This window comes from Rhincodon typus, chromosome 23 (assembly GCF_021869965.1).
Source record: "Rhincodon typus isolate 14 chromosome 23, sRhiTyp1.1, whole genome shotgun sequence".
Classification (NCBI taxonomy): Eukaryota; Metazoa; Chordata; class Chondrichthyes; order Orectolobiformes; family Rhincodontidae; genus Rhincodon; species Rhincodon typus.
In genome coordinates, this window is record NC_063354.1 from 36,261,072 (window position 1) to 36,282,974 (window position 21,903).

Below are 21,903 nucleotides of genomic sequence, written 5' to 3' on the forward strand. Positions count from 1 at the left end.
AATAAGCCACAATTTCAACAGAGTGAGCAGGCCAGGGAGGAAGGTGTTTTGACAACTTGAGATAGCTAAGTAACGGTATGTAGTAGGATTAATAGAAGGAAACAAAATGATTAGAGAAAGAGAATACACATCATTAAGCCTTCCAATTACAATTGCCAATGAATAAACAATATTTTCAAATATTTATTGTGTCACAGCCTACATCAATTATGGAACATATTTCAAAGGATATAAATTGATTTTGCCTTTCAGTGTAGCTTTGCCTATTTGTGTTAAAATGAATGTTATAAATCTACATCAGTGGGAGCATTTTTAAAAACTCGTGTTTATGAAATAACACTCACAATTTCAAATGAGTATGTTCAATTTCCTCCCTCATCCTATTAAATTGATTTTCAGATTGTAAACAATAAATTAAAATCTTCAAGAGCATATTTATCTCACAGAAGCAATACATTATCTCAAACATGTTCGCTGAAGGAACTCTGGCACTAGTTTATGGAAGCAAGTCAAAGAAAGGGGAATTGGTCTCTTCGTAACAGAGCAGAAATGCTAATATTTTTACGAAGCTTTTTTATGTGCCCTGTGTTTTGTTGTCAATACAGACATCACTAGGCTACAGATGGTTCTAAAGTCAACACATAGTTGTTCAATTTGTCATCAATGGCACTCTAAAGCCAGTCACTAAGGAAGTATACAATGGGTGCAACGAAATTTCCAAATTTCCTGTGCCCATGGAGGGAGGTCTGATGTCTGGAACATACCTGAAATTAGGATGTCAGTGCGCAATTAAAACTCCAACTCTGTGTCACTCCATCATATGACTCTACTTCTAAATACTCCATGGTACCACCATTAATGCTTAAGCCATTGTTGAAGTAATACTTTTACTGTCGTCTTTTTCAGTTACAAAATATGGGAAAATGAACAGAATCCTTTAATTGCAATCCAAAACCACCAGTTAGAATTCGTGAAACTCAAGAAACAAACGTAGAATTTGAGTGTATCAGTTACCAAAAACCAATGGTTATAATAATGAATGAATGGAAATTTGGAATACAATCCCCTAAACTCTGGCACACTTCTTCAACTGTGAATGTACTCAGTTGTAAACTGTACCTGGTAATTCCATGTGGGCAGTTTAATTGTGTTGCATGAGGCCACTCCTAAGAGTTCAATTTATGTCTGCCAAACTGGTACACTCAGAACTGCCCCAACTGCACAACAGCACAATGTATTGGGCATTTTTAAGTGAGCATTTATTTTAATTTAATCTGAAAGTTTTGCATTATAAAGGGGCATCGGTGAGTGCTGATGGCATAACATTACTAGAACTTTGCACATGATTGAGAATGGTAAAGTGACATTCAGAAACACTAAAATGAAACAAAAAACATTCTGAAGGAGGGTTACTGGACTTGAAACATTAAATGTTTCACTCTTCACAGATGCTATCAGACCTGCTGAGTTTCTCTAGCAATTTCTATTTTTGTTTGCTTCAGAAACAATTTGGTATCCCTTAAAAACAGATAAAATCCTTTTTTTGTTTGCTGTCCTCTCTCCATCACCTCTGAAGATATTAACTGATAGTGCCTGCTGGAGTATGACTAAGTGCTCCTTCATAACTGGATGATATAGGCATTAATGGTATTGGATCAATACTTGCTGTCTCAGCATGCTAACCAAATGGCAGATTTCCAACCAAGGAATTTCTTGGAATGAGGAAAATGAAGTCTAGCTAAATTTCCTCCCTGGATTAAAAAAAAACTGAGACTTATTCCCAGCCAAACAAAGTCAAGCTGAGAACAACAAAGGAAGGGAAATTGAAGTGTCATAAGCCCGATTGGAAGGTGATGTAAAATCCCTGCCTTTTTGAACTTCCTCCCTGGAAATGCTTGCTGGTCTAATTTCCATGCCAATAGAAAATCCTCCAGTGTCATAACTAAGTCATAATGCAAGTGAGAGAGCCTGGAAAGCACATTCATTTATACCATTGAGCACACCACAGCTAAGCTTAAAATTGCATTCACTCAACTTTCAATACTTCTGCTTTACATCAGTGATCAGTGGATTGTATGCAGGATTGGAAGACCTTGTTAATTATTCATCTCTCACATCCTAAGCCACTGAGTTAAAAAAAAAGTTGCTGAAAAATTATCAATGGAAAGAACTTGTATTTTATGCAACAGTCAAAAAGTTACAACGAACAATTGCACCTACTTGCCAGGTACAATAGATCTAATTTCAACATGACATCACCTGTATCTTTAATTCTGGCTGCGATGCAATTGACTGATTTATAGCCTTCCATCATACTTTAGAGAGTGTTGGGGGCTGAGGTTGAAGTGAACTGTAACCCACAGTAACAAGACCAGAAAATAGTCAACATTCAGAAGTTTTTGGGAAATGAATAAAATTTTTAACAGACATCCCAAATCACTCGGTAAAATCATTAAATCACCTCTAAACGTAGAATTTGACAGAAATCAGTTACCATAATCTACTAGACCAAAAAAATGAGGGAGTGGAAACATGACAAATAACCAAATTCCAATGCACCCCTTCACAAATACAAAATCTAAGCTTTTCAATCAAAACCAGTGGACTGCTCTCAATATCACCTTCCTTGGCAAGGGAACCTGGTGCTTCCTGTGACTTTTTTCAAATCTTAGTTTTATTCCAGCACTTTTCAGTAATGTTGCTGCTGAACAACATTTTCACACTGTTTTCCCTTGCCAAGTACCAACTGACTCAATTCGTCTTTGCGTTGAGGAGTTATATAAAATTCTATGTGGCAATATTCAGATAAATTAGTAGGGGTAATGACCAAATTGAACATGTCCTGGACAGTGACACTCAATACAACTTAATAGGGGCAGCACGGCGGCTCAGTGGCTAGCACTGCTGCCTCACAGCGCCAGGGACCCGGGTTCGATTCCACCCTTGGGCGACTGGCTGTGTGGAGTTAGCACGTTCTGCCCGTGTCTGTGTGGGTTTCCTCCAGGTGCTCCAGTTTCCTCCCACAGTCCAAAGATGTGCAGGCTGGGTGGATTGGCCATGCTAAATTGCCCATCGTGTTCAGGGATATATAGATTAGGTGGGTTACAGGGGGATGGGTCTGGGTGGAATGCTCCAAGGTTCACTGTGGACTTGTTGGGCCGAAGGGCCTGTTTCCACACTAAGGATTCTACGATATATGACAAGCCTGTTATTCAAATGATATTGACCAAACCTGCCTGGGATGCATCTTTACACAATGTTTTAAAAAATAAACCAAAATTCTCTATTAGTAGAAATAGTTATGAGAGCATAAAGCAGCGGCTGTAGAAGTACACAGCACTTCTGCAGTACAATTCCCATGCAGTACTGTGTAAGAAACATTTTTCTGACCCTTCTGGCTAGGGGATCTCTAGTTGAAGTGTTAACATTTGATTCCAGCCCCTCTGCAATGCTTTCCGACCCCTCCTCTGCTTAAAATGTCTAAACCAGCTTTAAAAAGTTGACTTACCTCATCTATCAGGGCTGCAAACTGGTCCAGGGGACAGTGAGCCAGGTCTCCGAACAGCAGATTGGTCCTCACGGAATCTGCGGTCAGTTTGTCTTTGTGTCTTTTGACGAAGAAAACAGCTTTGTTTTTGCTGAGGTTTGGAAAATGCAGACTAGGCACCAGGTGCCCAGCCGGGTTCGTAGACACCACCAGCACCATCTGCTCGCTGTTCTCCATAAACTCCTGGATCACAAGCCGGTGCTCCTCAGTGCCAGTGCATTTGTGCCAGCGCTCAGCTTTCAGCTTCAGAGCCTTCAGCACATAGTCCTGCAGGAACTCCCACCTCCGGTCACAGCTGCTGTCCTCCATGCCTTCTCCAATTCCTGCAGCCGGCGATCTGAGAGCTGCTGTGAAGAGTGAGAGACGCTGGGTGAGGCCAGCCCTTAGCAACCGGATTGTTTGCAGGTTGCATGCAAGGAACATGCGTGGGGCTTCATTCGGGAGAGCAAGTGGGTTGGCCAGCACGAAACATCCAGCTCCTCCCCACACCAGCCTGGTGCCAGGAAAGAGGATGGCAGTGACAATTACTGGAAGAAGGGGGAAGGCATCCAGAGCAGAGACAGGTGAAGAGAGATCAAACAAACAAACAAAAAGGATGGTCGGGGTGGAGCTAAGAATTGGAAGGGATATATGAGAAAAGGCTATGAGAAGATGAAAAAAGGAGGTGAAGGGACCACGGGGAAGAAGTGCAAGTGAGAAATAAAAAAAAAGTGTCCAAGAACTTCAAAAGCAAAACAAACAATCTCCTGGGGTGTACACCTGTTGAATGTCGTGAGGGCAAATTCTATTTCTCTGCTCAACAGCAAAACAATCAGAAGTAGGTTTACCAGATCCCAATTAAACTGCAGGTCAGGAGCAGATTACTGCAGATGCTGGAATCTGTACTGAAAGTAAAAAATGCTGGTGGTCACAGCAGGTCAGGAGAGAGAAAGCAAGCTAACTTTGAGTCTAGATGATGAAGGGTCAGCTAGATTCAAAACATGAGCTTGCTTTCTCTCCACGGATGCTGCCTGACCTGTTGTGATCACCAGCATTTTTTTTTTTTAAAAAACTTACAGTAAACTATAGGTCATCTCTTCTCCTTGGTTGTAATCCGCCCATAACAACAAATAAAGAACCATTGTCAACTAATCGATTTGAAGACCATCTGCAATGTTCTGACAAACTTCTGGAGCTGGTGGGTCTTGAGACCCCATCCTTCTGACACACAATTATAGACCCTACCACTGTGCCGTAAGTCCCTGCAAGACCAGGTGTTCTTTGCAAATAGAGTTATAAATAATCTGGGAAGCCAGTTGAGTGCAATGACTTTAATCCCAAGATTCACTATCCTATCAGATACTTTTGGTTAGTTGGACATTTGTCCCTGTGTCTGTATCAGACTGAATCAGAAGTTCACAAATAAATGTTTGCACACAGAATTGTAGACATATGCATATCCGTCATTTGGAACTTCCTGAGATGTGAGAGATGATTGTTCCTCACACTCTTATTTGAAAAAAAAATTGCGCTCCATGACTATATAGATTCATGGAGGTGGTACAGGGTTCTAGGGGTGGGGTTGGTACATTTGGGATCAGAAGCAGATACCTGATTACATCGGCACAATGCTTCTCGACAGCTGTGATGCCAGTTATGTCTGGCGTATCAACAAAACACAAAGTTCACTATCACTTAAAAACTATCAAAGTGATTACTTTCAGTCAGGAAAAGACAAAAAAGAAGTCGGGTCTGTCCAGCACAAGCAACACTGAATTGTCTAGAGTGCAGAATAGGAATTGATCAGAGGTACATACACAAACACAGCTGTGAGTGGGGAACTTTCAACAATTTTACTTTTCACGTTAGGCACATAGCTAGTGACAAACCAGGAGGAGGTAAACCCAGTAGCCTAAAATTACTTGCATTGGACAAACTCAAACTGGACTCTAATAAAAGCAAAATACTGTCGATGTTACAAACCTGAAATAAAAACTCAGTGCTAGAAAAATGCAGCAGGTCTAGGAGCATCTGTGAAGAGAAAGTCGTATTGAACATTAACTCTGTTTCTCTCTCAGCAGATTCTACCAGATCATTTGAGTTTTCACAACACTTAAAAAAAATTAATTCATACGATGTGGACACTGCTGGCAAGGACAACTTGCGATGCATATTTCTAATTGTCCTTGAGCTGCACAGCTTGCGAGACAATTGCTGAGCACCAGTTAAGAGTCAGCCAGATTGTTGTGGTTCTGTGGACCAAACCAGATACGGACTGCAAATTTCCCTCTGAGGGATTATAGTGAACCAGATGGATTTTTGCAACAACAATCAGGGGAAGGCATAAATGGCAGTAGACAATTCATATTTCAGATCTCCGACATCTGCATTATTGCGCATTTATAAGATAATTTCATGGCCGCCATGACTTTGAACAACTTTACAATAACTGAGGATTTATTAATGAATTTAAATACCACCACCTGTTATGGTAGAATTTAAACGCAAATGCCCAAGGCATTAGTTCAATCCTGTGAATCAAAGCACAGTGACCACCATCGCCTAATTCTATTCCAACATAAGCCATTGCGCACACTGCCTTCATCCTGTGACAAAGTTATGCAAATTTCCTGGTTATATTATTAACAAAAGCTGCTGCAAGTTAAGAGATGAGAAGCAAGTGTCATAACCAATAACAATAAAGTAACAATTACAGAATCAATTGTTTCTGGGTTGTTTTTTGGTTGATTGTCTTGAAATTGCTCTTACCTTTCCAAAAGGCCCTGTAAAAATCAAGATGACCCTGAATTCAGTTGAACATGTTGTGTTTTACAAATGAAATTCAATCTTAGAAAGATATTTAAAATGGTAGACTGTAGTATTTTTGTGAAAATTAGTCTTAAAATACATTTGATGCTGCATCCACAATGTTGGAGTATAAGAGCACCAGCTTTATGGGGTTTGGATGTAAATGAATGCATTTTAAACATTGCACAGGCTACATGGACAGTTTTTTTTTGTATCTTGTCTTGTTTTCTTCCATTAGCAGACTGCAACTTATTAGGAGACAGGCATTTATACGAACATGCAAATTGGGAGAAGGAGACAATTTGCTTCCCTGAGTGTATTGCACTATTCGATTAGATCATGGCTAATTTGTTTGTGTTTTCATCCCTGCATTCCTATTAAGTCCTGATAACCTTTAATTCCCTTGCGTGACAAAATCTATCTAACTTTCTCTGCCTTAACAATATTCAATAACCTTCTATATCTTGTAAGGCAGACAGTTCCAAAGTCTCACAGCCACAAAGAAAAAAAACCTTTTTTCCCCCCTCTGAGTCCAAAAAGGAAAATGCTTAAATGTAGAATTCTGGACTCACCCACACAAGGAAACATCATTTCCACATCCATCATATCAAGACTTGTTCGGGATCTTTTATGCTTCAAATCAAGTCTCTCCACACTCTTCAAAAGTCCAGTGAAAACACACCCAGTCTGTCAAACTTTCCCTCATAAGACAGTCTGCTCATTCCAGGTATCAATCTAGTAAACCACCTCCAACACATTTTCATTCCTAAATAAAGCAGACACAAACTATGTATAATAAGCAATGCAGTCTTACCAGTACCCTGTTTAACCAAAGCATAATATCGGTTTATGTTCAATTCCACTTGTAATAAAGTAATTTTGCATTTTCGCACATTATACTTCATCTATTGAATCTACATATATTGGTCAGCAGCCTTGTATACTCTTTACGACATACCTCCCCTGCAAGTTTAGCTACCACGGTTTTTGCATCCCATTTCTAAATCATTGATATGAATTGCAAAAAACTGAAAACCAGCACAGACCCCTGTGGGACCCCATTTGGCACATCATGCTAACCAGGGAAAGACCCATTTATGCATATTCTGTTTTCTATCAGCCAGCTAATCTTCAATGCTAGGATGCTAGTCACTACATAATGTGCTTATACATTGTGCAATAACTTTTCATGTGACACCTTATGAAATGCCTTCTGGAAATCGAGATGCTGCATGTCAGTGGGCTCCCCTATCTCCACAGTATGTTACTCCATCATGTAATTCCTATAAATTGGTTAAACATCATTACATTTCAAAAAAACTCATGATTCCAGTTGATTTTGATACTGAACAAAATCAGATTCCACAGTGAAACCTGGTTTGGTAGGACTCCAGTTTTATTTTTCCAATTGTCTCTTCCTGAATACCTTGAAATTTAAGTAGCCAACTATAACCTCCTTAATGATCATCATATGATCTACCACATATCGCTGCACTGAGTTTTAATGCTTTCCTTAGCTTTTTGAGATAACGACACAATGGCTTTTGGTAGGAATATACTTACTCTGAAATATTGCCATAAAAGTCTTGCTGCTGCTTCTTCACTATCTATTTCCTAGCTTAGTTTCTCAATTCACAAGTAGCTAAACTTTTTGAATCACATAGTTGCCCTCATTTAGGTTTTAAATGCGCCCAATCTGTACCCTTTGAATTTTACATTCAATTTAATCCTATTGTGGTTACAGCTGCGGAGAGGTGCACTTTATGAAGAGGTCACCCTGACTCTTTACACGGGGCTAATTTAACCTGCTCTCTGGTAGTGGTGCTGTTCCAAGATGTTTTCTTGAAAGTATTGTGTGAACTCTTCATCCAGGCAATTATTGCCAGCCTAATTTTTCCAGTTTGTGTTCCCATTTTATCTAATATTGCAACAATAAATGTATCAACACAGATCAAATGTCTTAAGTATTCACTGTAATCATTAAAACAATCTAGAGTCTCCTATACTTATTAGGATGAGCAAGCAGAACTCCCTCTTAAACAAACCACATTGAATCCAAAACAGCAAACCCATCTTATTTTCCAAATATTGCAAGGCTATTAAAAGTTTCAGCAGAGAGGTCAGTTACATTATGATCCCATTTGAGGGTGATACTGGACAAGTTGGATTCCAAGTGAAAACTGGCTCGATACGACATAAATTTTGTTTTTGCAATTTGGTTACCATGCAGGTCAGCCAAATTCTCTGTAAGCTGCACAGCTACATTAAGTATGTGGGCATGCCTATTTGCATGCAGACAAACTGGCTTCCAGCTTCAGAAGTCACCATTATGTTTGGACCTTGGAGGTCCACACAGCAGCAGGAAAAATGAGAAACGATGTAGATGACCAATCACAGAAAATAACTGCAAGTGGCTGCCAATGTTCTTTTGTTAAAAATACACACGTTTACTTCATACAGAATAGGAAAAACAAATCCTTAAAAGACAATTAGGCAAAAATAAATCATAAAAAGCAAATGATTCAATGCTTTTCCCCAGCAATATGCACAACCCCAGTGAGGTATTACTTCGTCTTTCATTCTTTAATTTTTTTAAAAAACTAATTGACAAGGCCACAAGCATTCCCTTTCAGCAAATTTCTGCAAATGTACCAGACGAGGTTTGCTGTTTCTCAGAGACACAGACACAGGCGACCTCACTGAACTCTTAGATAATCGCGGCTTTTAGCTGTCACTTAGGTTACTCGGAGGTTGATGAGCAGCAGATCTTGGTATAGATCTTTTCTGAACTGAACCTGCTTCTGACTTCTTTGCTGGAGTGTAAAAGCTCAATTTAGCAATCACTTCAGTAAGGGTCTCATCAGGTAGCTTGTCTGGTCATTCAGCTTAAGTCATACAACTTCGGTTTTGACCTGTTGCTAAAAGATGAGCTTCTGATCCTACAAAGCATGTCACTTTCACAAAGAAAATGACAAATACCCATTTGCATCTACCTTAGAACCAAAGTTCCCAGAGAAAAAATTAAAAAGTTATAGAAGTGTAATGAAAAAGAAGCTAAAAGCTTAACTTCATGTGGAATGAATTGGACAGAAATAACCCATTCAGCCCAATTGATGCATGCTAGAATTTGTGCTCTGCCCAAGATTTTTTCTTTATCCTTTTGCATCTCAACTAATCAGCGGGACTTTTTCCTTCGATTCTCCCTGGTATTTATTTGCTTCCCCTTATACATTCCTGTTGAGTTATAAGGAAAGGCTGGATAGGCTAGAACTTCTTTCACTGCAGCGCAGGAGGTTGAGAGGAAACCTGAAAGAAGTTGATAAAATAGTGACAGGTGTAGATAGTTAATGGTAGTTGTCTTTTCTCTAGGATGGGGGATCTTCAAAGCTACGGGGCACATTTTTAGGATGAGAAGAGAGGGATTTTTAAAAAAGACATGAGGGACAAGTTATTTTACACAGAGAGAGTGGATTGTGTGTGGAACGAACTTCCTGAGGAAGTAGTAGATGTGGGTACAATTACAATGTTCAAGAGACATTTGGATAAGTACATAAGTAGGAAAGGTTTGGAGGGATATGGGCCAGGAGCAGGCAGGTAGAACCAGTTTAGTTTGTGATTGTGGTCAACATAGACTGGTTGGACTAAAGAGTCTGTTTCTCTGCTGTATGACTATTTGCCTCAACTATCCTTCATGGCAGCAAACTACACATTTTAAACAATGAGCCAAGTAATTTAGTCTTTACTTCCCATTTGGATTTATTAGTGATCAGATTCCCATTTTTGATATCTCCTGAACCCTCATCCCCACGCATGAAACAGCTAACCTACATCTACCCAGTCATATTCTTTCAAATAACAGTAACCCTCATCAAATCACCCAACAGACATCTGTGCTCGAGAAGGACCCCAGCCTGGTCAATCTTTACCAAAGATCGATTGTAATCTTTCTAAACTTCTGCATCTTCTCAGTGTCTCTGTAACCGGTTTCTAATAGATTAGAGCTGAGCACTGTACCATAATGTGGACTAACCTCAGACTCTAAAAATTTTAAGAACACATTCTTGCTTTTCAATTTTACCCCATTTAGAACTGCACTCCATTGCTTTATCTTTCTACAAAAGTGGGTTCACTTCACTTAGTGGTGTCTATTTTGTAGAACTAAAATGGTTTGGTCATTGACTGATTTTGACAGTTATGTTTCAATGAGTGTGGCCCCCTTAGGAGTTCCTCAATTGCATGAATGGGACATGATGGCAAAATTGGTCTAATACAGATTTCACTCAAAGTGTTCTGTGTGCTGTACCCATAAAAGATCTCCTATTCCAGTTTTAATAAACCTGACATTTAACAAGAAGTGCTTCAATTCATGACTAATACTGAATTACTTCATTGCAAAAGTAATGATATGAGCGGTGGGGTGCAGCGTTGATAGGGTTATCACGTATCTATGCCATTGTATGGACATCGCAATTCCAAGTGAAGAGGAAAGGACCTCAGAGTACAATGAGACTTTGATCAGATGGGCAAATGGGCCAGGGAGTGACAGATGGAGTTTAATTTGATAAATGTGACGTGCTACATTTTGGTAAGGCAAATCAGGGCAGGTCTTATACACACAATTGTAGGGTCCTGTGGAGTGTTGCTGAACAAAGAGGCCTTGGGCTGCAGGTTCATAGTTCTTAGGAGTCACAAGCAGACAGGATAGTGAAGGCATTTGACACATTTATCTTTATTGATCAGTGCATTAAGCATAGGAGGAGGAGGTCATGTTGCAGCTGTACAGGACATTGGTTAGGCCACTTTGGAATACTGTGTTCAATTCAATTCCCTGCTGTAGGAAGGATATTGTGAAACATGAAAGGGTTCAGCAAAGATTTACAAAGATGCTGCCAGGGTTGGAGGGTTTGAACTATAGGGAGAGGCCGAGTTTATTTTTCCTGGAGCATCTGAGGCTGAGTGGTGGCCTTATAGAGGGTTATAAAATCATGAGGGTTATGAATAGGGTGAATAGCAAAACTACTTTTCCCCAGGGTAGGGGAGTCCAAAACTAGACAGCATAGGTCTAAGGTGAGAGGGGAAAAGATTTAGAAAGGGACCTATGGAGCAACTTTTTCTATGGAGGGTGGTGCGTGTGTGGAATGAACTATCAGAGGAAGTGGTCAAGGCTGGTACAGTAACAAGTAAAAGATATTTGGATAGGTGTATGATGGGAAGGGTTTAAGAGGGATATCAGACAAATGCTGGTAAATAGCAACTAGATATCTCAAATTGATCTAGTCCTGAGGACAAGTTGGGCAGAAGGGTCGGTTTCTGTGCTGTATATCTCCGACCCTATGACCTTATGTAAACACTAACAGACTTCACTAAAAGATTGTCAACTAGTGCTCAACTTTGGTGATACAATTGCAATTGTGAGCAAAGTTTGGGAGTGAACTCATACACAAAGGTGATGTTTAAACAAGCAAAGGAAGAAAGTGATGGAATGACAATTGGCCAGAAAGTTCTCCAGATTTGCAACAGCCTACCTTAATTCCTTGAATTTGTTAGTGACTTTCACATGAACAATGTATTCACACACCATTATTTTTCAGCAAGATTTATTCCATCGAGTTCAATATTTTGCAATAATTTGCTGTAACAAAATATGTAACAAAAGTGAAATCATTTGTTAAATATTTGTAATTATTTGCTCTCAAGGAAAGCAGTTCTAAGTGAACCTTAGTGAAAGAAACTTAAAAACACCTCCATAGTCTTCATTTTAGAAGATGCACAACATTGGCTACAGGGGACCAAATGCTACTACTAAATCAGCTAAACAACACTGAAAACCCAAGCTAGGATCAAGTATATCTTTACACCATTACCTTGAAAGCCACATAAAATTGTAGAAAGACACATTATAGTGTATGAGAACAAGGGGAATGAGAAAATGGCAATGAACTACTAAGTCAGTGATGCCCACATGCTGCAAAGAAAACTCAATCTCAGCCAATTCCTTTCAAGCGACAGGGTGGTTTAATAAAACCGTCCAGCCATAATCAATCAATCAATCAATCAATCTCCTTTCCCTTCCACACTTGAATGAGTAGATCTGATTTTTCTCAGGAGCAAAGGCAGGAGGCAGGTATTTCTTATCCAGCAATCACTCTATGCATTCTTCCACTAGCATCCTTACAAAGCCACCTGAGCCAAAAACATGTTTATCAACTAGAAATCGCTTGGCGGTCTCACCTCATCACCTTCAATTCTCAAGTCCCCTCATGACTTCATTTTTCTGCGCTCAACCTTCAACGCATTTCATATTTGGTAATAGTGCTGTCAACCCTCAACGTTTCTCAGACACTTTTTCCCAAAGCCCATTGGAACCTGAACTCCAAAGCCTTTTTCCTCTAAACCGGTTACATACCTGGAATCCCACCGACTTCAGTCGGCTTCACTTCCAGACAGGCGTAGGATACTGCAAGAGACTGTGGGGCCAATTTGTTCACCTCACAACCTTTACAGTTAATTGCTAAGCAGAATTTCACAGTAAAACATGAAGGACTATCTATGGCCATTGGTTGTTTTAGAAACTTTTAATGAACTATCAGTCTCAGCTGCTAGTGACCCACCATTCCTCAAATTTTAATTTATTTCAGACATTCAGTCTTTGTAGTTTTATCTTTCACAGACATCATTATAATAAAAAGTGTATGCATGAAAGTGTAAGTGGTAATCCTATGCCTTGTTATGAGTGCAGTTTGCAAGAATGGACAACTTAAACCAAGCAGATTCATAATTCAGGAAAGGGGTGGGCATCAGGTGTATAAGGAAAATAGGTTCAAATACTTGATTTCAAAATTCACTTAACAGAAACAGTCCTAAAGGCTGCATAAAAATGACAGTTTTATGGCCAATGCTTTGCAATAGGTTAGCAAAAGGACTCTAAACATCAAATATTCTGCAACTAAAAATAATTAAAACTAAACATTTTGTCTGTGGCATATTTCCTTAAACCGCAACCAAAATTTTAACATTACAACATTCCACAGCTTGTGTCAAGTTAAAGATAGCCATCAAAAATTCTCATTATTGGACCAACTTCCAGTAGCTAAATTCCAGTGAATTCTTTTTCCAGTAGCTAAATTCCAGTGAATTCCCCAAAAGCAAACTACCAACCTACACATTTATCATTTTATACCTTAGATTTCCCTTCAACTTCCCAAACAAAAAGCAATAAAACTTATAAATTTTAGATTGGTTTACTCATGCACACATTCCAGTAGTCATCTTTAAAATACTTGGGTCTAGAGAGCAGTTTCAGAAAGAACAAACAAACAAACGTCAGGTTGACTGACAGGCCAGATTCTTAGTCAGAGAGGAAAGAATAAAGGAGCAGGTAGGTTTGAGACAAAACAACATTTCTTTCAACCCCTTAAACTCTATTTACCTAGGACAAGGGCAGATATTTACATGAACACCAGCACCTACAAGTTACCCTCAAACCTCACACCCCTGGACTTCGCAGTATAAATCACCATTTCTTCATGGTCACTACATCAAAATCCTGAACCCTCTTCCTAACATCAAAATTGCACCTCAACCACATGAACTGCAGAATTTCACGGTGGGTGCTCAACCACTTGATAGCAATTGGAGATGGGTAACCAATGTTGGTATAGACAGCAACATGCATATCCCAGGAAAGAATGAAAAATAAATATGGCCTGCTTCAATCTTTTGATGCTGTGGTGAAGGGAGGGGAAGGACTCATGATCCTCCTGACCTACAGGCAGCGCTGTAAAGCCACTCTCCTCTTATCAAAAGCTGCTGAATTGCTTTCTGGTCCGAGAAACCCTGCACACCAATGTTAATGCTACAAAGCAGGTTAAACAGAGGCTGCCAGGCTCACTCAAATACTGAAAATTGCCAACTCACCCCCTGGTGCTAGTTAATCTGTCCATCCCTGTTCTGTTTTTATGCAGGTTGGGAGCAGGGTTTAGGGTTTTTTTGTTAGAAGCTTAATCATTGGCCTACATCCAAACCACTGGTTTTGAATGATAGATTTCAAGCTGTACAAATATTACTCCCAACTTATAGACTACTTTCAACGATTTGTACCTTAGTTTTAATACGGCATGATAGAAGAACATAAACTAACTTTGGGATTGTATAAGTTCCCTTGACTGAGGTACCGTATCTACTACCAAGCAACCTACTTGATGAATATGACCAATAACAAGCACCAGACTTTTGCTTGAAGGTAATATTGTCAGCGCTGAAATTATTGATCCAAAACTTAGTGACACCAAGTCTTTTAAATTATTCTCAAACAAAAAAAGTTGTTGGCAAAGCACAGGTCTTGCAGAGCCCGTGAAGGAAAAATAGTCAGTTAACATTTCAGATCCAGTGACCCTTCCTCAAAACTGATGTTAGCCAGGAAAAAGTCGGTTTATATGCAGAAGGTGGGGAAGAGGAGGTAAGGAGTAAAGAATAGATGGGCATAGAGCCCAAAGACAGAGAACAGTTGAGCAAAGGAGTGGATAACAATCTGGCTAGGAGGGGGAGTAGTTGTTAATGGGGACTTTTAGTGACTAATAATAGGTAATGTGTAATGGCAGGCTATGTGATAACAAGGCTTGGTGTGTGGGGAGGGAGACTAGGACGCTAGGACATGGGAAGAGTTCAGGCCCTAAAATTACTGAACTCTATACAGAGTCCACAGGGCTGCAGGTGCCCAAGTGGAAAATGAGATGTTCTTCCAGCTTGCACTGAGCTTCCCTGGAACACTACAGTAAGCCTGAGACAGATGTTGGCCAGGGAACAGGGTAGTGTCTTAAAGTGGCAGGCAACTGGAAGCTCAGGGTCTTTTCTGCAGGCAGAACATGGATGCAGTAGACTAGATTGTGGGAAGTGCAGGTGAAGTGCTGCTTCACCTGGAAGGTATGTTTGAGCCCTTGGATACTGGGAAAGGAGGAGGTAAATGGGCAGGTGTTACATCTTTGGCAGTTGCAGGGGAAGGTGCTGTGGGGCTCTCGGGGTGTGTTGGGAGTGAAGGGAGAGGGACTCAGGGTGTCCTGGAAGGAATGGTCCCTGCAAAAGACGGATAAAGGGAAAGGAGGGGAATGTGTCTGGTGGTGGCGGAAATGGCATCTGATGATCTTCTAGATGTGGATGCTGGTGGGTTGGTAGGCAAGGACAAGGGGAACCCTATCGCTGTTTCAGGAGGGAAGAGAGCGGGTAAGAGTGGAAGTGCAGGAGATGGGTCAGACCCGGTTGAGGGCTCTGTCGACAATGGTGCTGGGGAGTTCTTAGTTAAGGAAGAAGGTGGACGTTTCTGAGGCTCCCTTGTCGGAACATATGCGACAGAGACAGAAGAACCGAGAGAATGGAATGGAGTCTTTACACGAAGTAAGGTGCGAGGATATATAGTTGAGGTAGCTGTGGAAGTCAATGGGTTTATAGTGGATATTGGTCATCAGTCTATCCCCAGACGTGGCAACAGATGTCAGAGGTGGGCCGACGACATGAAATGACGTGACACGAAATGAACTTTTCCAGTTCTGGATGAGGGGGGAAAGCAGCACCAATGATATCAGAGAAAGAGTTGTGGGTGGGGGCCGGAGTAGGACTGGAACAAGAAGTGTTCCACATACCCCGCAAACTGACAGGGATAGCTGGGGCCCATGGCCACCCCTCTGACCTTATGAAAATGAGGAGTTAAGAGAGAAGTTGTTGAGGGAGAGGACAAACTCAGCCAAGCGGAGGAGGATGGTTGTGGGTGGGGACAATTCAGGCCTTTGCTCCAGGAAGAAGCAGAGAGCCCTGAGACCATCCTGGTGGGGAAATGGAAGTGTAAAGGTATTGCACATCCATGGTGAAGAGGAGGCGGCTGGACCCTGCAAACTGGAAGTTCTGAAACTGGCGTAAAGAGTCAGAGGAATCACGGATGTACATGAGCAGGGAGTGGACCTGGGAGATAAGATCTGGTCAAGATAGGAAGACATCAGTTCTGTTTCAGTCTGCTCCTGCCCCACAACGGGTCTGCCCGGGGCAGTCCTATTTGTGGATTTTTTTTGAATGGGGTAGCAGCGAGCTGTACAACTATCAGCTTGGAGGCAGTGCCGGGGGTGGGCGCAGTGAGATCACCAGATGAAATGAGTTCAGTTACTATAGTTGATACAATGGTCCAGGGGAAGATAAGGAGATATGACAGAATTGGTGCTTAGCCTCTGCATTGTAGAAGTCAGCATACCAGACTACAACAGCACCACCACTTATCGGATGGTTAATAAAGTCAGGGTTGGATCTAAGCGCACGGAGTGCAGTCAGTTGAGAAGGAGATGGGTTGGATTGGGTGAGGGGGGCAGAGAAAATGAGATGACCAATGTTATAGTGACAGCTCTCAATGAACAGATTAAGTACAGGTAAAAAAAGGTCAGAAGGAGGGGACCAGGTGGAGGGAAGAGAGTGTGTTGGAACTGGGCGAAGGGGTCTGTGGAACAGAGAGAGGACTTGTCCAAAGAAGTGGGCTTGGAGGAGAAAACAGTGCAAGAGTTCAATGTCATCTCATGGCTGACACTTAATTGTTCCGTTTGAGACCAATTAAACCAGAATTAAGGTTTTTAAGACTCTTGACAGTGTTCCAGTATACCAAGATAACATTGCTACTAACAAACGTCAGCTGATAAATTTATCTTTTCATTTACATTCACATAACGATAGGCTGACTGCAACATTTGTAGTTCCTCATGCAAATTATTTAAAATCAAGGAGATTGAAAAGTCACATTTTGCACATGCATAAAATGAGAAAAGGCCTCTGTGCACTGTGTTCAGTTTATTGTTAGAATAAAATTTCTCCTCCCCATTTTAAACTGTTATGGAAGCTACATAAAATAGAATAAGATGATCGTTCTTTGCCGTTATTTTTCCACAGGATACAGGCACCACTGGCCAGCATTAGCTGCACATTTGTAACTGCCCTTGAACCAAAGAGCTAATTGGCCATGAGGCCAGTGATGAGGCAACTGTATTGGTGTGGGCCTGCAGTCACATGGTCAGACCAGGTTAGGGAAGGATACGTCATCCTTAAGAAAAGCACATGACCAAACCAGATGGGTTTTTAATGACTATCAACAGTCTCATGGCACAATTGCTGAGACTAGCTTTTACATCTGATTTATTAAATGTGGGAAAGTTCCAACAGCTGCCATGGTAAGGTTTCAACCAGTGGTGTCCCCAGAGGGTTAGACTAGTCACCACAATTATTAGCACAATGACAGTGCCAGCATTTCTCCCTTAGAGAGGATCAGAATACACAGTTGCAGAAGTAGTCCATTCAGGCCATCAAAACTGCTGCATCATTCAATTAGATCATCCTTGACTCCACTTTCCTGCCTTTTCCCGAGAAGCCTTGTTTCCCTCACCTGGTGAAAAAAATCTGACTCGAAAGAAATAGTTTCACTACCCCAAGAAATTCCACCTCACTTGTCTTAAACATGTGACTTCTTTATTCTGAGATTATGCACGCAGATCCTAGACTCTCAAGGGGAAGCAACCTTTCCGCATTGAGCCCGTCATTGAAGATTCTTCTATGTTTCAATAAAGGTCACCTCTCATTCTTCTAAACTCCAAGGAGTACAGCCCGAGCTACTCAACCTCATCTCATTAGGCAATGCCACCATGCCCAGGATTAACCTGGTGAATCTTCTCTGGACTGCCTCCAATGCCAGTATATATTTCTTTAGATGAACAGGACCAAAACTGCTCCCAGTATTCCAGCTCTGGGGTGGATAATGAACGGCAATTCCATTGGTTGGGAAAAGTGCCCCAAAAGCTAGTAAAAAGGATAAACAAACAAACAAACAAACAAACAAACAGTTCCCTCACATTACCCAGTGCCATTATGGTGTTCATCACTGACTTCAATTGGATTAAGAATTCACCATTTACTTCAGAGAGATACTTTAAAATCTCCACTTCGAAAAACAAATTCCTCAATGCAAAATTAAAACACCACATTATAAAATTTGAAACAGTAACAGTTAAAAAAAACGACAAAATCAATGTAAATCTTAAGCCTGAAAAAGGAATGAGAATTTTTAGCTTCCGTGCACATTTCACCATCTACAGTAACATGGAAATAATTTATCAAAAATAATTGGTAAGCTGAAGTATAACATCCTAGTACAGCATCACAAATTGGATAGGTTTTATTATTCATTCTCAACTCTGGTTTCAAAATTTTTAAATCAAAGGCTACTTGTGATCCATTCTGCAGACGTTCAAAATAACTTTTGCTCATCATTACATTCCCAGAGATGGATGCACACTTTTCCGGTTACAGTAAAAGGACAGGACTTTCTCTGTCCTCTCCAATGAAATAGGGAGTAGCTGAGAAATGCAGCAAATTACTTTTGAAGGCACACTCAACACGGCAGAGATTTTAAGGGAAGGAACAGTCAGATGGCAAGTGAATTCAGTGTTGGGTTGCCTATTGTAGATTGTCATCGCTGCTTTGCAGCGCTGACAGAGGGGAGAAAATACACAAGCTTAAAAACACAGACCAGATTCAAGAACAGCTTCTTCCCCTTTGTTATTAGGCTTCTGAAAGGATCTCTCAAATTTAATCTTGACCTCGCTCTGTGTACCTTCTCTGTAGCCGTAACATGGTATCCCTTGCTGTTCTATTTCTCGTATGCACTTTGAATGGTATAATCTGCCTATACTGCACACAAAACAAAAAAACTTTTCACTGTAGCTAGGTACATGTGACAATAATAAAATCAAATCAAAAACCAGGTATGCAGCTGAAGCTGGAAGTCAACAGGGACAGCAGCATTTGAGTAAATCACTTAAGTAAAAAGATGGGATGAGCAAATAAGAGACATTTTTTAAAAAAAAAAACAGAACATTTCAAAATCTGATTTTAGCCATCTGGTTCTCAAACCAAAATACAAGATAATTATTTGGATTATCTGTCATCCTCCTTTGGATCGAGGAAGAATACAGGATGTTTGCAGTTGCTTGAGAAGTCACTTTCCAAAAAGAGGGTCAAGGTAGGAGTCAAAGGCATGTGGATGATTGGGCTTGCAACTCAAATTGCTGTACCAGTTAGAAACCAAAATATAACCTAATTACTGCAAACCACGGTCATTGTTACCCTATTGGTAAAACCTATACACAAAACTCAGTTATGCAACAAAATAAAATCAGTTCAAGTTCATTGCACACTGCTTTCCTGTACACTCTCCTTCCAGGGTAATGAACCAAGTCTTTCAAATCATTATTTTCGAATAGCATCAAGTTAGTTTTATTTTTTTGTTGTCCAGATCTTGATCAGGTTCTTCAACTGCTCGTTTCTTTTTGGTGACTGCTTCATTGATGGTCACAGTGGACGATGGTCCCTGGGCCACAGGCCCGTTTGTACTCAAAGAATTCTGGGCTTCCTTCAGTTGCCGGAGCTCTCTCTTCTCACGGCGTTCCTCCATCTCTTCAATCTCTTCCGCAAAAAGGGCTTGCAGGGGTGGGGTGAGCTTGGGAATGGCCCCAAAATCATCAAACCGAACCTGTGCAGAAGTGATTTTTTGATTAGTCAAGTAGTCAATGGTGGACAATGCATGGAGGCCTCAATGCAAAAATATAAAGAGGGAAAGCTGTTGTTCTCTAGAAGATTCAAGGTAGAGTCTGTGCCCATCTGCAATGTGGCCTCTACCTCAAAGCCTCAAGATTTCTCCTCTTCTCCACCTCCCCGCCAAACATAAAAGTCATGGTCATCTAATTGCGGCATGGAAATAATTGAAACAAACATTAAAATCAATCACATTGCAGTGTCTTTTATAATTACAGCAAGTAATAATGATAGCTACTGAACTGGTCTGAAGGACCACAATAAGTGACAGGTCAGGAGGAGGAGGTCATTCAGCCCATCTAATTACTGCCAGCTCGCTGCAGAGCAATTCAGACTGTCCTGTACAGAGTTAGATAGGAAATATTCAGATTTTCCCTTCACACGCCGCAGGAGCTCTCCCTCTCCAATTTTTGCCTGTTCTAGGAGGATTACACAGCTGAAAGAGGCTCTGACAAGTCAGCACACCAAGTGAAGGAGCAGAATAGTTACATGCCCACTTTCAGACTGTCAGTGTTTTACTAAACATAACCAAACTGAATTCAGTCCGGGCACACACAAACAAACACACTTACCCTCATATGATCAAAAGCTATTCCAACTTTGTCATTGAAGTCAGCACTGAATAGGGGAATCTTTGCATATCTCTGACTGAAGTGATTTAACATGATGAATTTGGCATTCATCTGCATACCAACATTGATAGCTTGTGAGGTGGTGCTGAAACAAACAAGAGCAGACAAAAGGATTAAAACAGGAGTCTGGCAGAATACCAGCTGCCAGGAATAACAGGAAATGCGATTGGAACGCGTCCTGACATAGGCAATGAAGTGAATTAAAAATGCCAGTTTCTAACAAATCAGTGAGAAATCACTTGTCCTGTAAATCATTAATATTCAAGTATGTGGGATACTTGTACTGGAGAGAATGAGACTGAGGGGTTAAATGAAGAGTGAAAAGCTGCAAATTAAAATATTCTACATTGAGGCATAGTTTATAAAATTACTCAATCACAGCATTATTGAAAGAGTCTACAGGGTAGTTTAATTGCAAGTGAACTTAATTAAAAGCAGCATGTTCACTCGCATTGCTCCACGGTCTGAAACACTCGAGGAAACAAGGGAAATCAAAATAAATCAAAGTAGCTAGAAGCTTCAGATCCCCAGATCAAAATGACAAGGAGAAGAATCCAAGAGAAAGCTGGAGACAGTGCGAGTACGTGAGGGGCTCTTCCTTCTCATGTCAATTGCTCTGGCAATGATTAGGGTGGGCTGGTGGCTGAGTGGGTGCTAAGGTGAGCACAGGGGTAGGCAGGTAGGCAGGTAGCCAGGCCCAAGGTCAGTCTTTTACTGGGCCTTCAGCCTTCACAGATGAGGTAACTAGGGCTGCAGGAGAAACTTCAAGCCTACCTTGCTACAGGCTGTTCTGAGGCATTTGCCTTCCTAACACTTCTGTAGACCGGTTTCTAATCTAATACTTAAATTGGAGTGGCCGAAGAAAAACCAGAATGCTCCCTCTCCCCCGCCTGAACTATCGGCTTGGTTTCCCTTCAAGGCGCAGAACCTCCTATTTTGACTTCCAATTATCTTTAATTAGATGTTAAAAATCAACTCTCGGAGAAAGCACTGTCCAGTTGCCAAGACAGAGTGGTGTGGTGAATTCCACTTTCCCCATCATAGGGACCCTGACCTAAACAGGTCAATCGGCCCCTTCAACTTTACATCAAGATTCCCTGCATTAAAGAAATCATGCCCAATCCACCATGGCTGCAATAACAAGGTGTAGAGCTGGATGAACACATCAGGCTAAGCAGCATCAGAGGAGCAGGAAAGCTGACGTTTCGGGTCGAATTTTAACCCCACCATGGCTGCAGCTATATTTGTTCCCTGTTGGACAATACAGTCCGTGACCTGTTTTCTGCAACAGTCGTCAGGAGGAGATCTTAGAAAAAAAAAAATTGA

At 40.9% G+C, this 21,903-nt stretch overlaps 2 protein-coding genes across 2 annotated transcripts in view; both read right to left on the reverse strand.

Annotated features, from left to right (window-relative positions):
• LOC109910686 (dynein axonemal heavy chain 9-like) overlaps nt 1-3,856 on the reverse strand; it is a 419,178-nt gene extending 415,322 nt beyond the window's left edge. The window contains exon 1 of the mRNA XM_048611128.1: nt 3,509-3,856. Coding sequence (XP_048467085.1) covers nt 3,509-3,856 — 348 coding nt within the window. The remainder of the gene's footprint in view (nt 1-3,508) is intronic.
• A 12,583-nt stretch (nt 3,857-16,439) lies between these two features.
• The window catches only part of elac2 (elaC ribonuclease Z 2), a 50,442-nt gene continuing 44,978 nt past the window's right edge, over nt 16,440-21,903 (reverse strand). The window contains exons 23-24 of the mRNA XM_048610982.1: nt 20,518-20,662; nt 16,440-19,883 (exon numbers count right to left, since the gene is read on the reverse strand). Of these exons, the coding sequence (XP_048466939.1) occupies nt 19,617-19,883; nt 20,518-20,662 (412 nt within the window). The 3' untranslated portion in view covers nt 16,440-19,616. The remainder of the gene's footprint in view (nt 19,884-20,517; nt 20,663-21,903) is intronic.